The 24590-nt window shown below is 37.3% G+C and overlaps 1 protein-coding gene across 4 annotated transcripts in view; it reads right to left on the bottom strand.

Moving 5' to 3' along the window:
• Positions 1–24590, bottom strand: part of RASAL2 (RAS protein activator like 2) — a 393297-nt gene that overhangs the window by 169589 nt on the left and 199118 nt on the right. For all 4 annotated transcript variants that reach the window (XM_033200815.1, XM_033200816.1, XM_033200817.1 and 1 more), the window contains exons 2-3: positions 16889–17016; positions 2640–2766 (exon numbers count right to left, since the gene is read on the bottom strand). In XM_033200815.1, coding sequence (XP_033056706.1) covers positions 2640–2766; positions 16889–17016 — 255 coding nt within the window. The remainder of the gene's footprint in view (positions 1–2639; positions 2767–16888; positions 17017–24590) is intronic.

Genomic DNA, 24590 nt, shown 5'->3' with positions numbered 1-24590 from the left:
TTAAATAGATTTTGATACTAGTAGATTAAGTCTTCTCACCTTGTTTTCTTCTACCGTGGCTATACTTGGTCTATGGCATTTTGAGATGAATTTTAGAATCAACTTGCCAATTTTGTATGTGCATGTGGTGGTAAGGTTGGGGTAAAGAAATTTTGAAATTCATTGAAATTTTGATCTTAAAGACAACTGACATTATATTAAGTCCTCTAAACCATCATCATGGTTATATAGCCCTCAATTTATTTAAATCTTTTTTTCTTTTATATTTTAAAGTTCTCTATGTAGAAGTCTTTCACATCTCTTATTAGATCTTTTCCCCTAGGAATTTGTTATGATGCTATAATAAACAGGATATTTAAATTTTTTCATTTCCTGTTTATTGCTAGTATACAGAAATACAATCAATTTTTGTACACTAACTTACATTCTAGTTTCTATGTGTATTCATCCTATCTTGCTAACTACATAAAAAATGTTCTAAGAGCAGAAGTCTTATACCTCTTTTCACTCTTAGCGACTGGCATAGAATGTTACATATACAGCAATTACTCAGTGAAATACTTGACAGCAGAAATTTTGGCTAAAGACAAATCACTTAGAGATAACAATAAAAAAAGAACAATTATCTAATTCAAGATTAGACTGGCATATAAGCAAGAATGGCTCTAGAAGTAGTGTTTTACCTTATAGTATTTATGACGATAGCTTTTAGTGCGAATTTAGGACATTTGCTCTGAAAACAATCATGGACTGTCATGAGTCAGAATGGCTAATGGACTTCTTGTTAAGCACAAAAGATAAGGACTGGCTCTAGACCAGACACCTCTGTCACCTTATCTTAATTTGTCTTTGGAGCCAGTACCTCGAACACTGTAGATATTTAACAATTTCCTATATAGTTCTCTCTTCTATAACATTGTAGTAATTCTTGAGACTATAGTTGTACTTCCTCAAAATCTATTGACTTTTATGGGTCAAAGATTGAAGATCGAAAGGTTCCTAGAGAACCGGTAAAGACAATAGTCAGGCTGGGCGCGGTGGCTCACGCTTTATTCCCAGCACTTTGGGAAGCCAAGGCAGGCAAATCATCAGTGGTCAGGAGCTCGAAACCAGCCTGGCAAACATGGTGAAACCCCGTCTCTATTAAATATACAAAAATTACCCAGGCATGACAGTGCATGCCTGTAATCCCAGCTACTCGGGAGGCTGAGGCAGGAGAATTGCTTGAACCAAGTAGATGGAGGCTGCAGTGAGCCGAGATCATGCCATTGCACTCCAGCCTGAGCAACGGAGCAAGACTCCATCTCAAAAAAAAAAAAAAAGAAAAAAAGACAATAGTCAACGTATCACTGCAAATAATGAAAGCAAAGGAACTGAAAGAAGGTGACTCTAAGCCAGTTCAATTTACAAAGAAGTTGCATGTGAAATATAAACAGGCTATAAAATGGTTACACCCAGACAAGTTTTTAGTAGAATTTAGGCCCACACGTAAACTGGTTTCAACACATGTTAAAGAAGTACAGTGGAAATAAGATGAGAGAAAAATCTGACTTCTCCAAGGTGGCTCCTTGGAAAAAAGTGCTTGCTAACTCAACTAATTTCTAGGAAAGCAACAACTATTACACAATAAAAAGAAAAATAAGATTCAAATTCTGCCCAAAAGGATTCAAATTCCAGCCAAAAGTTCTGGGTTCCACTTAAAAATGAAGAAAAAGGCAACTCCCTCCAAAATCCCAAACCAAACCCTGATTTTAGAAAACATAACCAAAATTATAGAATTATCCATATTGATCACCATAGAGACAATATATGATTCTACCTACTTATCAAATGTCAAAAGTCTAAGGTTCACTAAGCAAATAATAATACAACAATATAAAGCACCAAAACAATTCCTACCTTTAAAATTCGTTCATTATTCTATTTAATCTTAATTATGTTCTTTTAAAATTACCTGACCAGCCTGATTATTTAAGTATCCATTATTAAAAATGAAAACAGTTAACAGAATACATTTGATAGAGAATGAGGGAAGAATTAGCTGCTTTCATATTGACTATAACTCCTTTAGTATATAACAATGAAAGTAAGGTTTCTTTAGTAACCTTACTGGAAAAATGGAAGTAGGGTTTCTCCCTTTTGTCACCCACTCCAACCATAGTCCAGCATATGACTTTTGCGAGACATGCAAGATTAACTTAGTTGAATTAGCCTGATCTAATATTACATTGTACAAGATAACACCAGTAGCTATCTGAACAAGATACATCCAAACCACTTAAAATTAAGTTCCAACACATACTGCTCCCTTATGAACCTCAGTGCTTCAACAAGATCACCAAATACTCTCTCAAAATCTACAGCTGAGCAATAAACCCAGAAGCAACACATTATCCCATCTGCCTAGGACTGAACAGCAAGCTTACTAGTGCTCACATAAAGTCTACCTCCTTAAAATAACTTTGCTATCAGTTGATTACAAAGAACAGAACTTTCTAATGACCTCTAACTCTCGCTTAATGTGCCATTGATTTCAATGCACTTAACAGGAAATGCAGGATGTTCTGTTTTACTCAGTAACAAGTCTATAAATTAAGGGATAAAGGCTAGGAATTTATTTCCTTTTCACAGTAGCTTACCCAGTTTAGTGGCGCCCTCTGGTGGGTACTCAGGAAACTGACCCTCGGAAGGGACGCTGACAGTTCTCCTCAGGCATCGCCCTTTGGTGGAATCTGTCTGCTGCTCCTGTCCCCCTTCCACAGGTATCTAGTTAATCAAAAGCAAAAGATGAAACTTAACAGTGAACTCACCATAACTACCTTCTGATTGAATAATAGTTTTAGTTAATGAAGACAGGAGTGTGTAACAAAGAGTAAGGTAAGAGAAATATAGAAATAAAGTATATACAATGGTAAGGTATTACCAACCCCTTCACAGGAAGCTTTCCTTTAAAAAGAAAACTGGGCCGAGTGCGGTGGCTCAGGCCTGTAATCCCAGCACTTTGGGAGGCCAAGGTGGGCGGATAACGAGGTCAAAAGATTGAAATCATCGTGGCCAACATGGTGAAACCCTGTCTCTACTAAAAATACAAAAATTAGCTGGGCATGGTGGCGCCCACCTTCAGTCCCAGCTACTTGGGAGGCTGAGGCAGAAGAATTGCTTGAACCTGGGAGGCAGAGGCTGCAGTAAGCCGAGATCACACCACTGCACTCCAGCCTAGCGACACAGCAAGACTCCATCTCAAAAAAAAAAAAAAAAAAAAAGAAAAAGAAAGAAAGAAAAACTGAAAAATCAGGAAAGGTGAGTATGTAAATTAGCAAACATGAAGTATGTACAAATCATATCCAGGTGTGTACTTGCTCCTGGAGCTCAGAAAACAAAACACCCACACAAATAAAAGGTTCTTCTATATCAGAAACTAGTTCACAAGTTTCAATTTTGCCTAATGTTTAATAAAATAAATGGAAATAAAAGCTGATCAGAAAGATTTAGCCTCAAAATTACCTTTTTTTCTTTTATTTTTATTATACTTTAAGTTCTAGGGTACATGTGCACAACATACAGGTGTGTTACATACGTATACATGTGCCATGTTGCTGTGTCTCAAAATTATCTTAAAAGATTTCATTAAAGGTAGTAAAATCACCCAAATTTCCTTCAATTTTAGAATTGAGCACTTCTACATAGTTAATAAATCACATTTTCAGTGGAAACTTGTATAGATACCAACATAAAATGGCAGACTTTCTTCCAAAGGTAAGATTGTTTTTATAATCCTAATAAACATTTTTTCTGACATAATTTCAGAAACATATCAAGTGGTTATTTGCATATGTGGAATGAGAACTATGAATAGTAACAAAAAAATCTCTAATGCCAATAACTATTTTAAAACTTACAAAGCAGGTTATCACTGTAGAGTAATGGGATGGTTCAAAGTTGTGTTTTTTTTGGTTTTTGGGTTTTTCTTTTTCTGGTAATGCTAAGTATTCAGTAATGAAATTTTACTAGTAGCTTTTATCAGAATTAAGAATTGTAACATCCTAAATAGTTTGGCAAAGTATGTCATAATTAATCATAATTCCTAATTTATTATGGCTCTAATACTGTTTTCAATACATTTCAATAATGAAACACTGAGTTATTACATGTGCAGGTCTAATGAATTTATGTGTGTGACATTATGAAGGAGACATTATTATTATCTCCTTTTAAGAGATGGGGAATGAATGATTTATTTCTCCAAATGATTATAATGGACACGTATCACATCAATGGATCCAGCAAAAGTAGGACAGGTATAGGCTTAAGTGTACATGCCTTCTGCTTTGCTTCCATAATCCAACTCCTATGACTCGGGTCAAGGAGATGATGGCAAGGAAAACTCTCTCTCTGTTACTGAGAATCCGAGGAGCAAATTCCTAATGCCTCCATAAGCATTTAAAATTTTCATACTCCTTATAGGACCCCCAATTCTCCCATTTCCTTATTACCATAACTATGGTAATTCTTTGCACATTGAGAAATTGAAGGGCAGAAGAAATATAAAATTACAAAAATAAGCCAAGGTCAAAAAATAGCATCAGTAAAGACATGAACTCTTCCAAAAGTACTCTGTAATACAAAACTTCACAAACAGTAATCTAAGTCATCTGTCCCTTACAGGATGGAAATTTTATTATCTCTACTTAAATAATTAAAAGAGTATCACTGATAGGTTTAAATGACTATCTCCTATTAAAAAAGGCAAAATGTATCCTGTATCTGCCTTAAAAGTCAGAAGAATGAGAGTAAATTTGGAAAAAATAGTCTGGTTCTTTGAAGAAATAGTTGAATCTAAATAAACATAACTATTTGATAACAGTTCTAAAAATGCCTATTATCTTAAATAATAAAGTCCTAAACCATGCAGAAAAGAAGTAGTAGTTTCTTATGGTGTTTTAGGAGAAAATATTTTTTCTATGCAAATTTATGAAGGCCATATCCAGAAAAAGTAAAAATGACTTCTATGAGGACATACTTTGTCTCTGCTATATCAAAGGAGAGAATAAATACAATATAGCGAACTTTTATTTGGGCCTAAAATTCATTCAATTATTTTCTCAAAGTTTTAATGTAGACACTTTATTTCCCAGTATTAAAACTTAAAATATGAGGCCGGGCGCGGTGGCTCAAGCCTGTAATCCCAGCACTTTGGGAGGCCGAGGTGGGCGGATCACGAGGTCAGGAGATCGAGACCATCCTGGCTAACACGGTGAAACCCCGTCTCTACTAAAAAATACAAAAAACTAGCCGGGCGAGGTGGCTGGCGCCTGTAGTCCCAGCTACTCGGAGGCTGAGGCAGGAGAATGGCGGTAAACCTGGGAGGCGGAGCTTGCAGTGAGCTGAGATCCGGCCACTGCACTCCAGCCCGGGCGACAGAGCAAGACTCCGTCTCAAAAAAAAAAAAAAATAAAAATAAAAAAAATAAAAATAAAACTTAAAATATGATAAAAGGTTGTATTCAAAGTATCACTCTTAAAGGTTAGGGCATTTTATTCCTCATTCAGGATACAAAGAACATAATGTAACCTTTATTCTAAACTGCATTTTTTTTTTTTTTCTGAGACAGGGTCTCGCTGTGTCGCCCAGGCTGGAGTGCAGTGGTGTGATCTCGGCTCACTGCAAGCTCCACCTCCCGGGTTCACGCCATTCTCCTGCCTCAGCCTCCTGAGTAGCTGGGACTACAGGCGCCTGCCACCATGCCCGGCTAATTTTTTGTATTTTTTAGTAGAGACAGGGTTTCACTGTGTTAGCCAGGATGGTCTCGATCTCCTGACCTTGTGATCCACCTGCCTCGGTCTCCCAAAGTGCTGGGACCACAGGCGTGAGCCACCACTTCCGGCCTAAACTGTATTTCCTAAGAATTTTTTTTTTTTTTTTTGAGACGGAGTCTCGCTCTGTCGCCCAGGCTGGAGTGCAGTGGCCGGATCTCAGCTCACTGCAAGCTCCGCCTCCCGGGTTTACGCCATTCTCTCGCCTCAGCCTCCCGAGTAGCTGGGACTACAGGCGCCCGCCATCTCGCCCGGCTAATTTTTTGTATATTTTAGTAGAGACGGGGTTTCACCGTGTTAGCCAGGATGGTCTCGATCTCCTGACCTCGTGATCCGCCCGTCTCGGCCTCCCAAAGTGCTGGGATTACAGGCTTGAGCCACCGCGCCCGGCCTTTTTTTTTTTTTTGAGATGGAGTCTTGCTCTTGTTGCTCAGGCTGGAGTGCAATGGCGCGATCTCGGCTCACTGCAACCTCTGCCTCCCAAGTTCAAGCGATTCTCCTGCCTCAGCCTCCCAGTACTTTGGGAGGCCGAGGTGGGTGGATCACCTCAGGTCAAGAGTTCAAGACCAGCCTGACCAACATGGTGAAACCCTGTCTCTACTAAATACAAAAAAAATGCGTTGGGTGTGGTGGCGCATGCCTGTAATCCCAGCTACTTGGGAGGCTGAGGCAGGAGAACTGCTTGAACCTGGGAGGTGGAGGATACAATGAGCTGAGACTGCGCCACTGCACTCCCACCTGGGCAACAAGAGCAAAACTCTGTCTTCAAAAAAAAAAAAAAAAAAAATCAAGGCCAGGTACAGTGGGGCTCCCACCTGTAATCCCAGCACTTTGGGAGGCTGAGGTGGGAGAATCTCTTGAGGCCAAAAGTTCAAGACCCTGGGCAACAAAGTGAGATCCCTATCTCTAAAAAAAATAAAAAAATAAATTAGCCAGTTGTAGTGGCATGTACCTGTAGTCCCAGCTACTCGGGAGGCTGAGGCAAGAGGATCACTTAGGCACAGGAATCAAAGGCTGCCACGAGCTATGAACACATCACTGTACTCCAGCCTGCGTGACAGAGTGAGACCCTGTCTCTCAAAAACAAACAAACAAAATCAAGCACTTTAATTTCATTCTATTTTAGAGGAAGAAAGTATAAAACGAGTAAATGACATCTCAGGTATCTAAGATGTGTTAATAACAAAGCCAAACTAGATCTCTGGCTCCCTGTCCTCTTTGTTAATTCCAAACCGTTCATGAAAATCAAAAAGCAACGTGGCACATATTTTATATATATACACACACACACACACACACACACACACACTTATTTTCTGTAAAACTGCCTTTCATATTGTTTAGAATTGTATGGAAATTAATGTTGATTTCAATCTGAACTCATACAGATTAAACAAATAGTCAAGTACAAGAAATCAAGATTATGCTAACTAGCGTCAGCAAGCTCTCATTTCTTTTCCTAAAGAATGCTAAAAAGATGCTCAGGACTACTATGTGCTTAAGAGGACGTTTCAGTACTTTAAAGAAAAAAAATTCCTCAACTTTCTTATTTCCTTAAGGTACTGGTTCTCAAAACAAGTGGTCTAGGTACCAGCAGCAAGAGCATAACCCAGGAACTTGTTAGAAAACCACATTCTCAGTCCCCACCCCAGACCTACTGCATCAGAAACTCAGGGTAGAGCTGGGCAATCTGTGTTTTAACAAGCCTCCAACTGATTCTGATGCTCACTAAGGTTGCCAACCACTGCCTTAAGGTGTTGTTTTCTCTCCTTCCTGTCATGGATAAGCATCTCAAAGCGTCATGTATAACAGATGTTCTCAACCTCAGCTGCAACTTATAATTACCTATAGGAACTTTAAAAAATACCAGTGCTGTTCTCACTCATAAATGGGAGTTGAACAATGATGGACACAGAGCGGTGAACAACAGACACCACAGCCTGTTGGGGGGTGAGGAGTGAGGAGAGGGAACTTAGAGGACGGGTCAATATGTGCAGCAAACCACCATGGCACACATGTACCTATGTAACAAACCTGCACATTCTGCACATGTATCCTGTTTTCATTTTTTTTTTTTAGGAGAAAAAAAAGTGCCAATGCTTAGACCACTCTAGACATTCTAGACATGTAAAGTTGAGAACCACTGATCTATACTCTGTATCTCCAATTCTAATTATTCACTTATTAGTCCCTGGCTACCAGTACTAAGTGTGAAGGTATAAATAAATCATTTGGCTTTAATAAACCTCAATTTCCACAACTTTGAGATATGATTTTTCCGGTATCTCAGCTGGATTCCTGGAGTGGTCAGGTTTTAAACAGATTTCTCACTGGCAGGGTCAGATCTCTGTCATTGCTCAGCATGACCACTAGTATCTTTATTCTGTTTTCAATACCTCAGTTTCTCTCTGGAAAACCTATGCAGTCTTTCCCTGGATATGTGTACTCCAGCCCTTGGCCAAAGACTGGTATCCTACCCAGCAGGTTCCAGCCCTTTCAGATGCAAAATTCTGTTCTGTGCCTCCTCAGCTCAGTGAGTCTACTGTACTCTGGCTGACCTGGCCTCCAGATTACAGCACCACAGCTGGGAAATAGTATGCAGCAGACACTTGGGCAATGGTGACCACCACAGTGGCTGCCTATTGTCCAATGCCTGAAAATAGCTGTGCTTGCACGCACATGCTCTCTTTCGATGGATGGATGGATGGATCGATCGATAGATAAAGAGGGGGTGGTGTCCTATTTTTTGTTTTTTACAGTGGGAGGGCCAGTTTTGTACCAGTCATTCTGTCATAGCTGGTTCCAAAAGCCTCTATTTATCTCTTAACCAAACTCCTGCAAGAGTTTCTTCACTGGTATCTGCCTGGGACCTTCTGCCCCTTAAACCTATCCTTTACATAGTTATCATAATAGTTCCAAAACGCAAATATGATCACGTCATTCTGAGGTTTAAAGCCCTTCAGCAGTTCTTTGCCTCTAGTAGTGGTTTCAAAGAAGTGGTGGTGTGTTTGTGTATGGAAGTATGTGGGGGTTGGGGGGAGTATCTCTGCTTCAACCTGAACATCATTTTCAGTATATCTGTTATACAGGGCTTCTGTATAAGCTTTTCTACAGAGAAAGTATCCTTCTGTTTAAAAAAGGGCTTAAAAACTACTATCCTATAAAGTGGAAGCTCCCTAATATAGTATACCAGATTTTTTACATCCGGCCACTGTCTTTGTCTTTGTGCTCAGTTTTAGACTTCACTCTAGAAATACCAAATTGCTTGCAGTTTTTTAGTACATTCCCTATTTTGTAGTTCAGTGCCATGGCTCAGTTTGTTCTCTTATCCTGAAATGCTTTCCCTCTATCTTTTCTATTCTACATCTGTAAGGTAAACTCCTGTTCATCCTAAGGCTTAGGATAGGCATTGCCTTTCCAGGAATCTTCCTCCTCTATCAGTCCCCTAAGGGAAGGTTAAGGTACACTTCCATTTAGTTCTCCAGTAATACATCTTTCTCTGTCATTACACCTGTTGTGTTAAATTATAATTATTCATTTATGCAACTAATTCCATGTAAGTTAACCGCTTGTACTTTACCAGTAAATCCCCAAACCTTAAAAAAGTTCACAAATAAATCAATGAGAGGTAGAGATGGGGGCCATTTTAGGCAAAGGAAAAAGCATAACATCAGCCAAGAAATTGGTAAGTATATGACTTTTTTGTTTTGTTTTGGAATAGGGAGTAGGCCAATTTGGCTAGAGCCTCTTAAGAGGGAGAAAAGGGATAGAACACCAAAATATATTATGAACATGTTAGGAGGGCTGAAATACCAGACCATGCATGGGGAGCACTGAGAAGACACTCAAGCTTTTAGATCTGAGGAACGGCAGTCTCCTAATTGTTCTCTTTCCTGTGTCTTGCTCTTCCAATACATCCTACAGATTAATATTTATAACACCTAACTGATCAAATTGCTTCTTTTATTAAGCTTTCCTTTGGTAATTCCCCATTGCCAGTGGCATCTTAATGACATATTTAGTTAGGCCAAGGTTCTTTTTATAATAAATGGATTTCTTTCTCTTATTCTATCCATTTACTTGTGTTATTTATCAAATGTCACTTTAAAATTGTCTTATTTTTACCACTAAATTTGTTACGGGGAGAAAGAGGAAAGAAGATCTGTCTTGTTCTTTGTAGCTCCTAACATAGTGAATAACATATAAGGGCATATTATATATCTATTGAATAATTTAAAAGTGGTTCTGAATGAAATATGCCATAGGTAGCTCACCCCAGAATAAACAACAGTTAATTTTTAGCTATTTGCACAAAGACTGATATTTTCATCAACATACCTGAGTGTAAACACTTTCAAAAGAAAAATGTTTTAAAATATTTAAAAGTGTCATTTTAAATGCCCTGCTGCCTATACACTAGAATCCAGCCTTAAACATTCCAAATATAGAAAGTAGAGTTTGCATTAAGAAAAATGGAGTCAAACGTACCCTGCCTAATAGACTGTTATTGCCAAAAGAAATAAACTCATAAATTCAGGTTTCTTTTGTATTTTTTATAATGGCTGTACCTCAGAGGGGTTCATGTTTGTCTTCTCTATCATTTCCCTCAACTCCTTAATCTCAAGTTTACTTGGTCTCATCTCTTGCAAGCAAAATGAAAGTCAAATGATCTCCTGTGCCCTCTTTGAACTGGGTTGGTATCAAGCCAGTTAGGGCCTTTCCTGGCACCCAGGCAAGGAAGTATATTTCATAGCACATAAGCAATATCTATTTGGCACAATTTGCATGAAGCAGTTTACTGAACCAATAAGTTATTTCTCAAGGTGACACTCCCAGCAAGCTTCTCTTTCAGCATTCTGCCTCAATCTACCCTTCTGCTACATTCCCAGATTGGTAATTGGAATATTTAACACTCTTCCCATGTATGCTCCTCAAATAGACTTTTCCTCAGTTCTGACAAGAAACATGTAGAGTTAAGAGAAAGCATTAAAAGATCCCACACACTGACTTAATACATAAGTGATACTAGACTAATATAATCCTCCCACATTCCAGCAGTGCCTGGCTAAGGATCAGTTTAAATCCTTACAGAATTCTTTTAATTAATCTTTTTAACACAGCAATAAACACCCTCATGATGATTTGATTAAAGTTTAAAATCACCTTTTTAGGTAATTTTAGCAGGAAATTCCTTAAACTCATTTTAAGAAATTCTAAATTATTCAATGCAAAAATCCAAGGATAAGAGTTAAATTCTTTATAATTTTTTTTTTTTTTTTTTTTGAGACCAAGTCTCACCCAGTTGCCCAGGATGGAGTACAATGGTGTGATCTCAACTCACTGCAACCTCCACCTCCCGAGTTCAAAGGATTTCTCCTGCCTCAGCCTCCCGAGTAGCTGGGATTACAGGCACCCGACACCACGCCCAGCTAATTTTTGTATTTTTAGTAGAGAAAGGGTATCACCATATTGGTCAGGCTGGTCTCAAACTCCTGACCTCGTGATCTGCCTGCCTTGGCCTCCCAAAGTGCTGGGATTACAGGCGTGAGCCACCACGCCCATCCCACATTCTTTATAATTCTTAAGTGTGGGTGAAAGGTAGAAGGGTGACAGCATATTCTGGTCCCTACACAAAAAATGGATTTATAATCTTTTCATGTAATGAAATTAACAGAAAGTTAAACTTATTCAAGTAAAGCAATGTAAAGCAATGGCTTCACATTTTCTTTTCCTAGAGATTTAATTCAATTTTCCCAATATAATAATGGCAGAACATAAACACCTGTCTGAGGGCATTAAACTGTTTTTATAAACTGTTTTGTAAATTTATCCCTTCATTATTCCTCATCTGGTCTACTGCAATAATCTTGTAACTCATCTATTTGGTTCTAAACCCTTTCACTTCATTTTCCATATAATCAACAAAGTTACTTCTCTAAGAAGCAAATCTGATGATGTTATTACCTTGCTAAATACCCTTTCCCTGGTCCAGATCATTTCCGGAATAAAATCCAAATTCCTCATCATAGCCTTCAAGGTTCTTCATTACCTAGTCCCTGCTAACTATCACTTTTCCTCTTGCAAACTATGTTTCATGAACTCTGAATGTTTTGCAGTTTGCCAAAGAGACATATGTTTCTTGACTTGGTATCATTATACACACTCCTTCTTTTTCTCCTCATGAGCCCTTATTTGTCCCTTAAGATACAGCCCAAGCATAAATTTCTCTGTAAAACACTTTTACTGGCATTCTCCACTCCATACTATAATCCATCCTAGGCCATATCTCAGTTAATCTCTTATGGTTATATTACAATTAAAAAATAAACTTGGTGTGGTGGCACACACCTATAATCCCAGCACTTTGGGAGGCCAAGGTGGGTGGATCACAAGGTCAGGAGATCAAGACCATCCTGGCTAACATGGTGAAACCCCATCTCTACTAAAAACACAAAAAAATTAGCCAAGTGTGGTGGCAGGCGCCTGTAGTCCCAGCTACTAGGGAGGCTGAGGCAGGAGAATGGAGTGAACCCGGGAGGCGGAGCTTGCAGTGAGCTAAGATTGCGCCACTGCACTCCAGCCTGGATGACACAGTGAGACTCTGTCTCAAAAACAAAAAACAAACAAACAAACAAAAAATACAAACTTACTGAAGCAAAATTTATATAACATAAAATTTACTATTTTAAAGTGAATAATTCATCGGCATTTAGTACGTTCACAATGTTGTGCAATTACCACTGCTATCTAATTTCAAATGGTTTTAACTTTATTTTACCTTAGTATGTCTCAACAAAACTGCATCTTTGTGACTACAATACTACACATAATGATAGGTGCTCAATAAATAAAGATGGAATCATGTATTCAACTGTGGAAAAGCACCCCATCAATTATTTTTCTCCTCTTTTTATTAGTTTTAGAAAAATAAAGAATTAAGCTGCATGTTCTGGGTAGATATAGAAAGAAAGGATAGAATATATCTTCTATTCAACTTATATTAAGGAAATAGACATTCAGAAATAAAAGTTGATAATTTGGCTCTTGCAACATTCATTCAACAAATATTTATTGAGAGTTTCCTATGTTTCATCAGGAACTGTTTGAAGAACTGGTGGATACATCCTTGAACAAAATAGACGAAATATTTGCTCCAAAGCTTATATTCCAGTAGGAGATGAAGGACAGTAAACATAATAAATAAATTATATGGCATTTTAGCAGGTGGCAAGCACTATAAAACATATATTAGAGCCAGGTAATTAGGCCAGAAGTTCTGGATAGAGATGTGGGCAGCAGTAGTGATTTAAAATAGGTTAGTGAGGGTTGGCCTTACTAAGTATATGGTATGTAAGCAAAGAGATGAAGGAGGTGAGAAAATGAGCCATGCAAATATAAGAGGGAAGAATGTTCCATGCAAAGAAAAAGTCAAGACTAAGGCCTTTGGGAGGAACTCATGAAATAATGACAAAGACAGTACATTTGGAAAGTAGCAAGTTGGGGAAGCTTTTGGCCTTTGAAACTTGGAAGGATGGAGTTGCCATTAATGGAGATAACTTACCTCTGGTAAGTTATGAAGTGAAGATTAGGGCTGAAGTGTGGGTCATGTTGGAAATGACTCTTACATATCCAAGTAGAGATGTGTAATGCACAGATGGATATACAAGTCTAGAGAAGAGAGATGGTCTGGTGCAGTGGCTCATGCCTGTAATTCCAGCACTTTGGGATGCTGAGGTGGGAGGATGACTTGAGCCCAAGAGTTACAGACCAGCTTGGGCAACATAGTGAGACTCAATCTCTTTAAGAGAGAGAGAACAGTGCTATGTATTTTTAAGATATCAAATTAGGAATCATCAGCATTAGAGGACATTTACAGTCTCAAGACGATAAATGGGATGAGATCCCTAAGGAAGTAAGGTCCCAGGACTGAACTCTATGGCACTTCCATGTGAAGATTTGGAGAGAAGAGAAATCTGTAAAGATGACTCAAAAGAAACTTCCAGAGAGGCAGGAAAGAGAAAGAGCACAGTGTCATGGAAGCCAAATAAGAAAAGTGACTTTAGGAGAAGAAATGAGTGATCAACTGCAATAAATGCCATTAACAGATTAAGATGAGAACTGAGAACTGACCTCTGAATTTAACACTGGGAAGGTCACTAGTGAGCTTAAGAAGCACAATTCTGGCAGGGATGTGGGTAAGAGTTTGATTGGAATAGATTTAAGGGAGAACAGGAATTAAAGACAATGAGCATAGAAGTTTTGACAATTTTTGTTATAAAGGAGAGAAGAGAAAGGGACGGGATCTGGAGGTACAAGTGAGGTTAATACAGGCTTTATCTTTTTCAGATGAGAAAAAAAGCTAGGCTCGGAGGCTCACACCTGTGATCCCAGCACTTTGGGAAGCTGAGGCGGGTGGATCACCTGAGGTCAGGAGTTCGAGACCAGCCTGGCCAACATTGTGAAATCCCATCTCTACTAAAAATACAAAAAACTAGCTGGGCATGGTGGCGGGTGCCTGTAATCCCAGCTACTTGGGAGGCTGAGGCAGGAGAATCGCTTGAACTCAGGAGGTGGAGGTTGCAGTGAGCCGAGATCGCACCATTGCACTCCAGCCTGAGCAACAAGAAAGAGACTCCGTCTCAAAATAAATAAATAAATAAATAAATAAATAAATAAAGATAACTACAATGTGAGACTCAAAGTTTGGATTAAAGGGAAAACAAGGGAGAACAGACAGCAGCCATGAAAGAGGAAGGCACCTATCACAGACATTATAGTACAAGGAAAAACAGCCATCCACTGACAAAACTTTATGGAAGGTAGTGTCCTCAGGGAAGATCTCAGTTCTTGTAAGACTAAGAAGTTAAGGGATCCCTTCAGAGAAGAGGTGGAAGAAACAGCTGGTTTTGCTGATGATGAACCTGGAATTGCAGTGGATATAGTGAAAGGATTTCAAGAGGTGGGGAAGGATGAGTGGAAGACAGTGTCGGAGAAGAGAATACACAGAGCCACAGGGAGAGTACATACAGCGTGGGAGATAAGGGTTCCCCAGGTGTTTAGGGTTACTCATGATGACTGGCATAAAAAGGGATAAAGTACATTAGATGTTATTATAGAAAATTATTTATTATGGACAGTTATTTTATGAGACAAAAGGTGGCCCAAGCGCAGGTAACTCAATTCATTAATTTGCACCTTGGTTCTGGAAAAGGCATGCTTCTTGACTTTCTGCTATCTATACTTAAAGCTATTTCATCTCTTACAGTACTAAACTGAATAAAATGTAGGTAAGGGCAAAAAGATGGCAAACGATTTGTTTATATTACTCCTTATTAATAGCTCTGAGAAAAGACTGCTGACAGTACATTTGGTTAAAATGAAGATTTTGAATAGTTTGATAATTAGAAATGTCCTATACTAGTATTTACTTTACCAATTTTTATTATGTATCTACTTAATATAAACACAGCAACATAAACAACTTGTTCTAGAAAAGTCTGACCTTTATTCAGTTATTTTAATAAAATTAAGTTTAAGAATATTAAAATACTGGAAAAGGGTTATAGGTAGGGAGAAGATAACAAAAGTAAAAGATATTTTCAATGGCAAGAGAAAAAGAATAAGCAAGTTCTTCATGGAGGCATATTAACAAGGCCCTTGAAAGTAAGCAATGCCTATTAAAATACAAGAAGAAACTGAAATTGTTTTATTGGTATTATCTTTACCACATCAAAAAATGCTGAGAAAGAGAAGGGACAGGTAAGAGAAGGGACAGGGGAGGAAGGAGGAGCAAGAGAAAAGAAAGGGGAGGTAGGGATCCACAGACGAGAATTAAGAAATGTGTTTCCTATTCTTTGCTTCTTTTGAACTCACCTTTCTGGAAGGTGACTTACTGAATGGATATTCTACCTACATCTTTCTAGTTATTTATATAGTTTTGGCAATTAATCTTTCTACTTCATTGAATCATGTCTTCTCCTTCCCTTTCATTATTCCTCTTGTCATTATTATATTCACTTATTTTTTTAAATGGTGGAAATTGGGAATTACGATGATTTTATGGAGTAGTTTTACCACACCAAATCTGAATGATAACAATTATCTGATTAATCACCAATAAGCAAATAAATGAGATGGCTGTGGAAGGATTTGTAAACTGTAACAGTTGGAGAAATAAAATAGTAATAGCATGTGATAAGTCTAAGAGTTTTTTAATTTAGAAGAACAGAAAGTACACCTAGAACTAGGCGTCTGTCATGGTTACATTCTGTCTACCTCGCCAGATCTATTCTACTCTCTACCGTTCTTGACCTTGCTATTTTTCAGGAAGCTGACCTCTACAGCATACATCAAAAAGCAATCTTTTTCTGCCTTTGAGTTCAATTTAGCCAACAGGTGACACTGGCAAGAAATCAGAAGGCAGAAGAGAAGAGCTGGAGTGTTTATTCTGTCTTACTTCCTCCCTGCTGGCCATTTTTGTTTGGTATAGATAGAGACTGTGTTCTTTTGTGCATAACCACAGCAACTGTCAAGCAGTTCTCTTATGCAGCTACAGTTCTCTAGGTTCCAGAAACATCACTTTCTTCCCTTGCCTTGGAAGCCTAGGGTGATAACTGTTTTCTGTGATTGCTAGCTCGTGGGTGCTTCCTCATCCTTTGATAGGTCCTTTATGCTGCCCACACTCTGCAAATAGTCCCTTCAATAAACTCTTTCAATTAATCCAATTAATGACATTTGTTTTTGCTAGGAAGTAGACTGATGTAATTTCCAATGGCCCCTGTAGACCATTTTCAGGGCCAGGCCTATACAATCCAACCCCTTCCCATTCCAAACTCCTCAGTTAAACTCAGTGTCTCTTCCACTGTTTCTTAGTGAAAATCCAGCCCTATCTTGTGAAACCCACTCCTTCATGAAGATAACATATCTTTATGACATTAGCAGCCTTTTAGACTTACCTATTCTTCATCAAGCCTTTATTTTTATAATACAACTTACCAAATGCAAACAAAAACTAGGTGATTTCAGGAATTTACTCAGAAAAGGAAAGTAACTTTCCTGAATAATATCCACCTCACCTCCTTCTCCTTGTTGAGCAATACCAACTGGCTGTCTGTGAGGATGCAATACTTCCGCTCCCATGTTGTTGTATCTGTGTAGGGTGACTGACCACAAGACAGACGATGCGTGGGTGGCCCTTTCACATCTGCATGACAAAAGGGGAAAAAAAAGTGACAAATCATTATCTTGCTTAGTAAACCAGTACTTCAAATGTAAAATTCTTCCAAATCAAATAAAGAGGTGAGCCTAAACATGAATTTCAATGGTAAATTTAAAGCTTCCTCTGAAGAAAATGAAAACTGTTACATACAGAATAAGGAAAAAATAGCCCTACAACCTTCAGAGAAGAGGGAAGAACTGTTAGTGCAAACTTTACATAGTAATTACCACTGTACATAAACTATAATAATGAGAGGTTGCTTCAGAGCTTAACCAGTATCATTCAAAGTACAGAGACACAGTAACTCAGACACCTTCCCTAGTCTTTAGGAGAAAGATGATGTTACATGTACACTTTGAGAACACTGTTAACCCAGAACTCTGAGAGTAAATTTATCAGCAGACTAGGCCTTCCAAATGGCTTTACACGCATAAGAATTGAAAATGTTTAAACAACAGCATCATATTACCACTAGAGGCCAGCAAGATCTTAAAAACATAGAAAATAATTTTCTTAAGGAGAGATCTAAATATATTACCATGATGTTTCTTAAAGGTGGAGGTACCCAATATTAAAGCAAAATGTCTCAGCAATTCCCAACTGTCTCATTTCCTTATAAAATACCAAGTGGTTACTAACATCTTTGTCATTTTCAATTTTTTTTGATATAAAATGTTTGCTCATTTGGGCTGTTGGAACTGGGCACATATTTTAATGTATAAGTACACATCAGATCCATTAAATAAAGCTTTTATGACAGTTTGAAATATATTAAAAGTTTTTCAGGCATGAAGAACTAATTCTTCTCAGGAATATACTATAAAGACAACTTAACATGGATTATCACTACTTAGTTATTATTCTAAAGGAAAAACTCAAATTGAAATAATTAGAAAACCAACACCTAGGAGGGCAGGGGAGTCGTAAATCATAAAAAGCACATTATATCTATTATATGAGTATTTTTCAGTATCATTGCTTTCTATAGAATTTTTGTCTTTTGACACAGGATGATAGGTATATTACTGGCATTGGTTTGACTTCAAGGAAAGCCAAATAATTTCCTAGGTGTCTTATACTATAATTAACCAAATATGCATAATTACAGCTGGACCTCTGTAGAACGTCAGCAACAAGTCAGTTGCTATGTTTCTCTTCGTAGAACCATGTAGGTCTCTCTTTATAAGTCCCTTTATGTGCTCAATGTTGTCTTCATTGTTTCTTCTGGTTTAACTTCCTGTCCTCTCTTAGGCTATCTAAACTTACTGCATGGCATGTTTCGGGGTTCATCAACTCTTCCCAAAGATAATTCAAGGTCCAAGAACCAACAGTGTTATTAGGGCTTGTTTAGACATGTTATTAATTCTTAGAAGTTCACTGTTTTGTCTTGTCTTTTCTTCCCTTATTTTCTGTTTGTATCTCCTCTGCACTATGCATAGCATTACATGTTACGTCTGTAGCATCTCCAATCCACACCAACCCTCTCTCTCCTATCCTTAACCCTCCCCTTGTAGTCTAAGCATCTTAAATTATTTTATGTTAGAACTACATCTTTAGTTCTTCCAAAGTTTTCTTTTGACTTCAAAATCTCAAAATTATCACAAAAAAGCTCAATGAAACTGACTCTGAATCCTTTTGTACACATATAGCATATTCTTGCCTACATGTAAAAGCCATGTCAAAACTGATTTTCTTCACATGATTTGGACAAAAATATGGGTTACAATTTTACCACATGTAGGTCTATTTTTAGAGTCAAATACCAAGATGACTTCAACAGAAAGAGATGTACCTACTTTATGTGGAAATATTCATAGTTTTGTGGTCTAAACAATTAGAAACTTTGACAAAATTAGACAATTTATGGTCATTCAAATAACTAGCTTTATTATATAAGTTGTACTGTAAATTCACTTTAGCAAGAAGACACTGATAAACCCTGTCTATAAAAATTGTAATATAGGATACTGCATTAATAGGATAACCCAGGTTTCCTGACAAAATATAAATCTGTATCAACACTGAATTAAAGAAAATCTAAATTCTCTTTTCTGTGAGATCCTAATTAATTCTCTTAAAGCCTCACTAATATTCTCCCTTTGTCCAACCTGATCCTTTTTCTAATTTCTTCATGGTATTGTGAAAACAAGACAATGTCTCAAAAAAAAAAAAAAAAAAAAAAAAATTCTGGAACCCTGAACCACCCTCCTCTAGTGCTAAAGATAAGAAGAAATAGAGGGCAATGAAATAGGGAGCAATACTTCTATATTAAAAAAAAAATTCTGTCTGTCTAAACAGAGGGATTTATTAGCTATCCTATAGATTTTATAGCTTCTTTTTCTAATGCCCGTTTTTGGCCTTTTTAAAGAATGTATACCAAGGAAAAAAAAATAAGAAAAAAAAGTGATAGTTTCTGTTCTTTTCAGTACTTCTCTATTATCTGAAAGGCATTTTAAGTAATAAAGTGATATTTTTAAAAATAACCTATATTTAATTTATATAGGTTAAGTTATATCATGTCCTCATTTCCAGGGCTAAATGAAGGTTTAAAAGCATGTAAGCAAGGCCTGTATACTGAGACTATATGCATTACTAGGACAAGCTCAAATTTTTGCCCTATTTCACCTTGCCAATCCTATCAATCTTTATTTTTTGCTCTAGTGACTTACTTTTAATTTCTGACTTCTAATTATTTTTAGTATCTAAAATTCGCCAGAGAAAAGAATAACTAACTTAGAATCATGTAGAAAAATCTTAAGAGCAAAACTGGAAACAATTTTGGATTTGCTCTGTTCATTCCTACGAGGATACTAAGGACAATGAATGCTGGCCTCATTACAAAAATTAAATAATTTTAGAAACATTTAAAAGAATCAGAGGTAAGTCAATGGCTCTCTTTGTAAATACTTCTTTAAAACTGGGTATTATTCCGTAGACCAGCAGTTCTCCAATTTCTTCATTGCAGGACTCCTTTAGATTCTAAAATTACTGAGGATTTCAGAGTTTCTATTTATATGGGTTATATCAATATTTACCATATTAGAAATTAAACCTGAGAAATTTAAAAATATGAATTCTTTAACAATAACATTCCTATTGCATGTTAACATACATAACACATTTTTAATGAAATGTAACTGTTTTCAAAACAAATTTTAAAGGTGACACTTTTATATTTTTGCAAATCTCTTTAAAGTCTGGCTGAATAGAAGACAGCAAGGTTTTTATATTTGTTTCTACATTCAGTCTATTGCTTTGTGTTTTTCTGGTTGATATACATAAAGAAAATCTGTACACACAAATATGTAGTTGGAAAAGGAAAGAGTGTTTTAATAATATTTCCCAATAACTATGAATATTCTTCGCTAATACTATACCCAACCTGACAAGCAGTTGCTTTTCAAAAGTTAGTGTGCAATGTGTAATCTGAAACCAAATCAATGAACTTTTCATATTCTGTTACATCAAAAACCACTGGTCCACCTTGTCCTTGGAGTGGATCTTTCACCCCATCTATGTGAGTTTATAAACATCATGCACCAATCACTTAAAAAATACCGGTTCATTCAGATTTGCAGATATTCCAAATATTGACACTTTTCATTATATAATATCATATTCATCAATCTTCAAAAAAGTTTTGATCTCATCAGAAAAGACTTCAAGTACTACCGGGAAGCTGCCAAGCTCAAAGTTGCAGATGCAAATTTTCTAACATTCTAGTTTTTGCTTTTAGTCTTAAATTTCATCATTAGCAATAAATACTCTTGGTTGTTTCCCTGAAATGATAGGTTTATGTCTTCCTTTTTCCAGAAAATGTCTGCCATATAACCAAGACTGAATAACTATAATTAGTCTTACAGTTCTATTATAAAAAATAGTTTTAAACCATCAGATAAGGGGTCCTGGAGATCTAGCATTCCACAGACCACATGCTAAAAACCACTGCTTAGACAATAGAAAGTCAATGAGGTATTCTAAGAAAATCTGGCAATACTAGTTTATAACAAGATGAAGAAATGGGGGAAAGACCAGAGGTCTTAACAATGTATGGGAGACTGATGTAATGGTCTGGTTTAGGGATGCTCAGGGTCTGAAACAGATCAGTTGTAGTGAAAATGGTAACAAAGAGACCATATGAGCCATATTTTGAAACAGGAATCAACAGGACAGGTAACTTTCTAGTTGTTTGCAGTGGATGAATAACACAAAAGAGATGAGAGAATAAAAGAGTCACTAATAAATATACAAATTGATAAAAGTTAATAAAGCAGATTATGTAACTGTAATATATAACAGAAAGTCCAATAAAGATGGTTTTCAAAAAAGGAAGAAAGATAACCTAAAAGGGAAGCTTATTTGAAGTATTCAATGCAATCTATTATTTCCAAATAATTTCAAAACAGCATTCAAAATACTAAGACATTTGGCCTGCCAGTAAGTCTAAAAAGCAAACTTTGGACCCCTTCAAATGCTAATATAAATTCAGCAACTGCAAATGCTAATATAAATTTAGAAACTACTTGTCAAAGAAACAACAACAATAACAACAGACCTCTTATGTGTTAACCCCTGTAATGGGAGAAAAGAGTATCATAGCATGATACACTACTTGATAAAAATGACAAACTGAATGATATGATAGAACTGGAAATTTCAGTATAGGAACACACACACAGACACACTCCAACTTTTTTCTTAGAGGATAAGCAACTTTTCTCTTCCACACTTAGGAAAAATACCTCAAAAATTTTATAGCAGGAGAGTAATTAAAGGGATCTGATAGAAAGCAGAAATAGGGATAAGAGAGAAAGGACAATAAGTCTATGGCCAACATACGAAGGATGTGTAAGAAAAAATTGCTGTGAGAAATTTTATTTTTGTATCTTACAGCTCCTTAGAAGTTCATCTGAATTGCTTTTGAATCACATCATTTACTAGTCTCATGTTTTTAAAAATTCTGACATGATATGTTAAATGCAATTGGTAAAATCATGAACCTATTGAGAGAGGAAAAAGGAAGAAAATGGTCAGGCAGGCAGCTATGGTGGGTACTTGGTTGAATCCTTTCAAACAAAAGCCTGATTTTTCAGGCTGTAGGCACAGATAAGGGGACTTGCACAGGGAAGCTTGCCTAAGACATGCTCACAGCCACACAGATAAGACAGATTATACAGATGACTTGCCCAGACATGGCCACAATGGAAAATTCCATCCTCTAACACATGTGCAGTAAAGGGAACAAAGCATTATGGAGTAACTCAAGCTAAGGGCCCGTATGCAACACTAGCAGGACGGGGTGGAGGTACCAGAAATTTGCACCTTATGCAAATGATATGCCCAGCCATCATCGGTTTCTTATAAAAGCCTTTGAATTGAACTGTAAAAATGGCAACCCTCTTCTGGGCCCCCTCTCTGCGGCAGACAACTTTCATTCTTTTGCTTATTAAACTTTTGCTCCAACCTCACCCTCTGTGTCCATGCTCCTTAATTCTCTTGGTCATGAGACAAACAACTCTGGGTGATGCCTCATAATAACAGACTACTACACTGTGTTGCACTGGCGAGACAGTAACACTGTTAGTATTTACTGCCTTCCAGAGAAAGCTTTATAAAGGGATTCTATAGAGAGAATCTTCCCAGTTAACACAAACTCTAATGTTTCATTCAGTCTCAGGAGCCTTTCATCTATCTTAGTGCCAATCTAAAAAAAGAAGTAACAACAACACAGCTTTGGGAAATCTATCTAAATAGGGAAGGTCTTAATACACTAAAAGAGAAACACATTCCCAACAGATAATTGGTGTAAACTGCAGAAGTCTGAACTGCTGTGGAAGGATAGATCTATATTTTTCTGTACCTATACATACGTTTTTATTCCCACATCAGAGCTAACCTGGCTTAGAAATGGCAAATTCTTCGCAACTCTGAAATTTCAATGACCAGATTTGTTTTGGCTTTGAACCCAAAATCAAAATACAAGTATTACTTCATAAAAGCTAAGAATTAAAGTGATCACTTTATTACAGAAGCAAAAACATCTGGCCAGGAATGGTGGCTCACACCTATAATCCCAGCACTTCGGGAGGCCAAGGGGGGTGGATCACTTGAACTCAGGAGTTTGAGGCCAGTCTGGTAAAAATAGTGAGACCTCATCTCTACAAAAAATACAAAAATTAGCCAGACACGGTGGTGCGTGCCTGCAGTCCCAGTTACTTGGGAGGCTGAGGTGGGAGGATCCCATTTTTGTTTTCATCAACATGTTCACAACAGTTTTAATAGGCATTCATGTTTAATATCATATTAATAGGCCAATTAACAAGTTTTCTCTTTTTTTTTTTTTTTTTTTTTGAGAGGGAATCTCACTCTATTGCCCAGGCTGGACTGCAGTGGCACGATCTTGGCTCACAGCAAGCTCTGCCTCACAGGTTCACGCGATTCTCCTGCCTTCGCCTCCTGAGTAGCTGGGACTACAGGTGACCGCCACCACGGCTGGCTAATTTTTTGTATTTTTAGTAAAGATGGGGTTTTACTGTGTTAGCCAGGATGGTCTCGATCTCCTGACCTCGTGATCCACCAGCCTCGGCCTCCCAAAGTGCTGGGATTACAGGAGTGAGCCACCGCGCCCGGCCAACAAGCTATTTTTTAAAATGCAGTTCTTTATTTTTTTAATAAACAATAAAATCCTTGCCACTGACATGCAGATTTAAAAATATGGCATACACATGTCTATCTTCTATAGACAATTTCTGATACAGTAGGAGAAATAATGTTAGAGTTGCTATGTGGAGATGATTCTTAACAATGTCAATAACTGTAACAGGCTGGGCACAGTGGCTCATGCCTGTAATCCCAGCACTTTGGGAGGCTAAGGCAGGAGGATCACTTGAGGCCAGGAGGTCCAGGCTGCAGTGGGCCATGATCACACCACTGTACTCTGCCTGGGCAACAGAATGAGACCTTGTCTCAAAAAAAAAAAAAAAAAAAAAAGTATTAAAAAAATTGTAATGTGGTTGAGGAGCAGTCCACAATATACTACAGATATATGCTCAAATTAGTTTATAAATGTATTAATGTTGTCTGCTTAAGACCTAGTGTAGTTGCCATCAACTAAGTCACTCTCTTTCATTCTTAAAGTACAAAGGGAAAGGAAAATCCAGTCAGGTCACTTAAAGTTTAATTTTACTTATTTTATCCCTTCATGACCTTCCCGCCCTCTATATTCTGTCAAAATGTCAGAAAATAACATTTCCAGAACAACAAACAAAAATTTTCTTAGACTGATAACCACCCAACACACAGTAACTGTGAACTTTGCTTTGTCCTGACACACAAGGAACATTTGGCCTGGCAAATTATATTACAGTTCATACAAATAAATGGCCTCAGTAGATTTAAATATGGCCACACTCATACCTTGATGAATAATATGGATACTAAAGCAATCATTCAATATGTTTAAGATATAAAGTCATTAGGTCAGAAATGGTTGCCTTCATGGAAATACAAGTCTTAATCCTTACATTACCACATTTACTATAAGACCATAACTATTTGCT

Source organism: Trachypithecus francoisi, unplaced genomic scaffold (genome assembly GCF_009764315.1).
Source record: "Trachypithecus francoisi isolate TF-2019V2 unplaced genomic scaffold, Tfra_2.0 Lachesis_group5, whole genome shotgun sequence".
NCBI lineage: Eukaryota > Metazoa > Chordata > Mammalia > Primates > Cercopithecidae > Trachypithecus > Trachypithecus francoisi.
The sequence above is the reverse complement of the archived record's forward strand: the minus strand, read 5'-3'. Positions and strand labels throughout refer to the sequence as shown.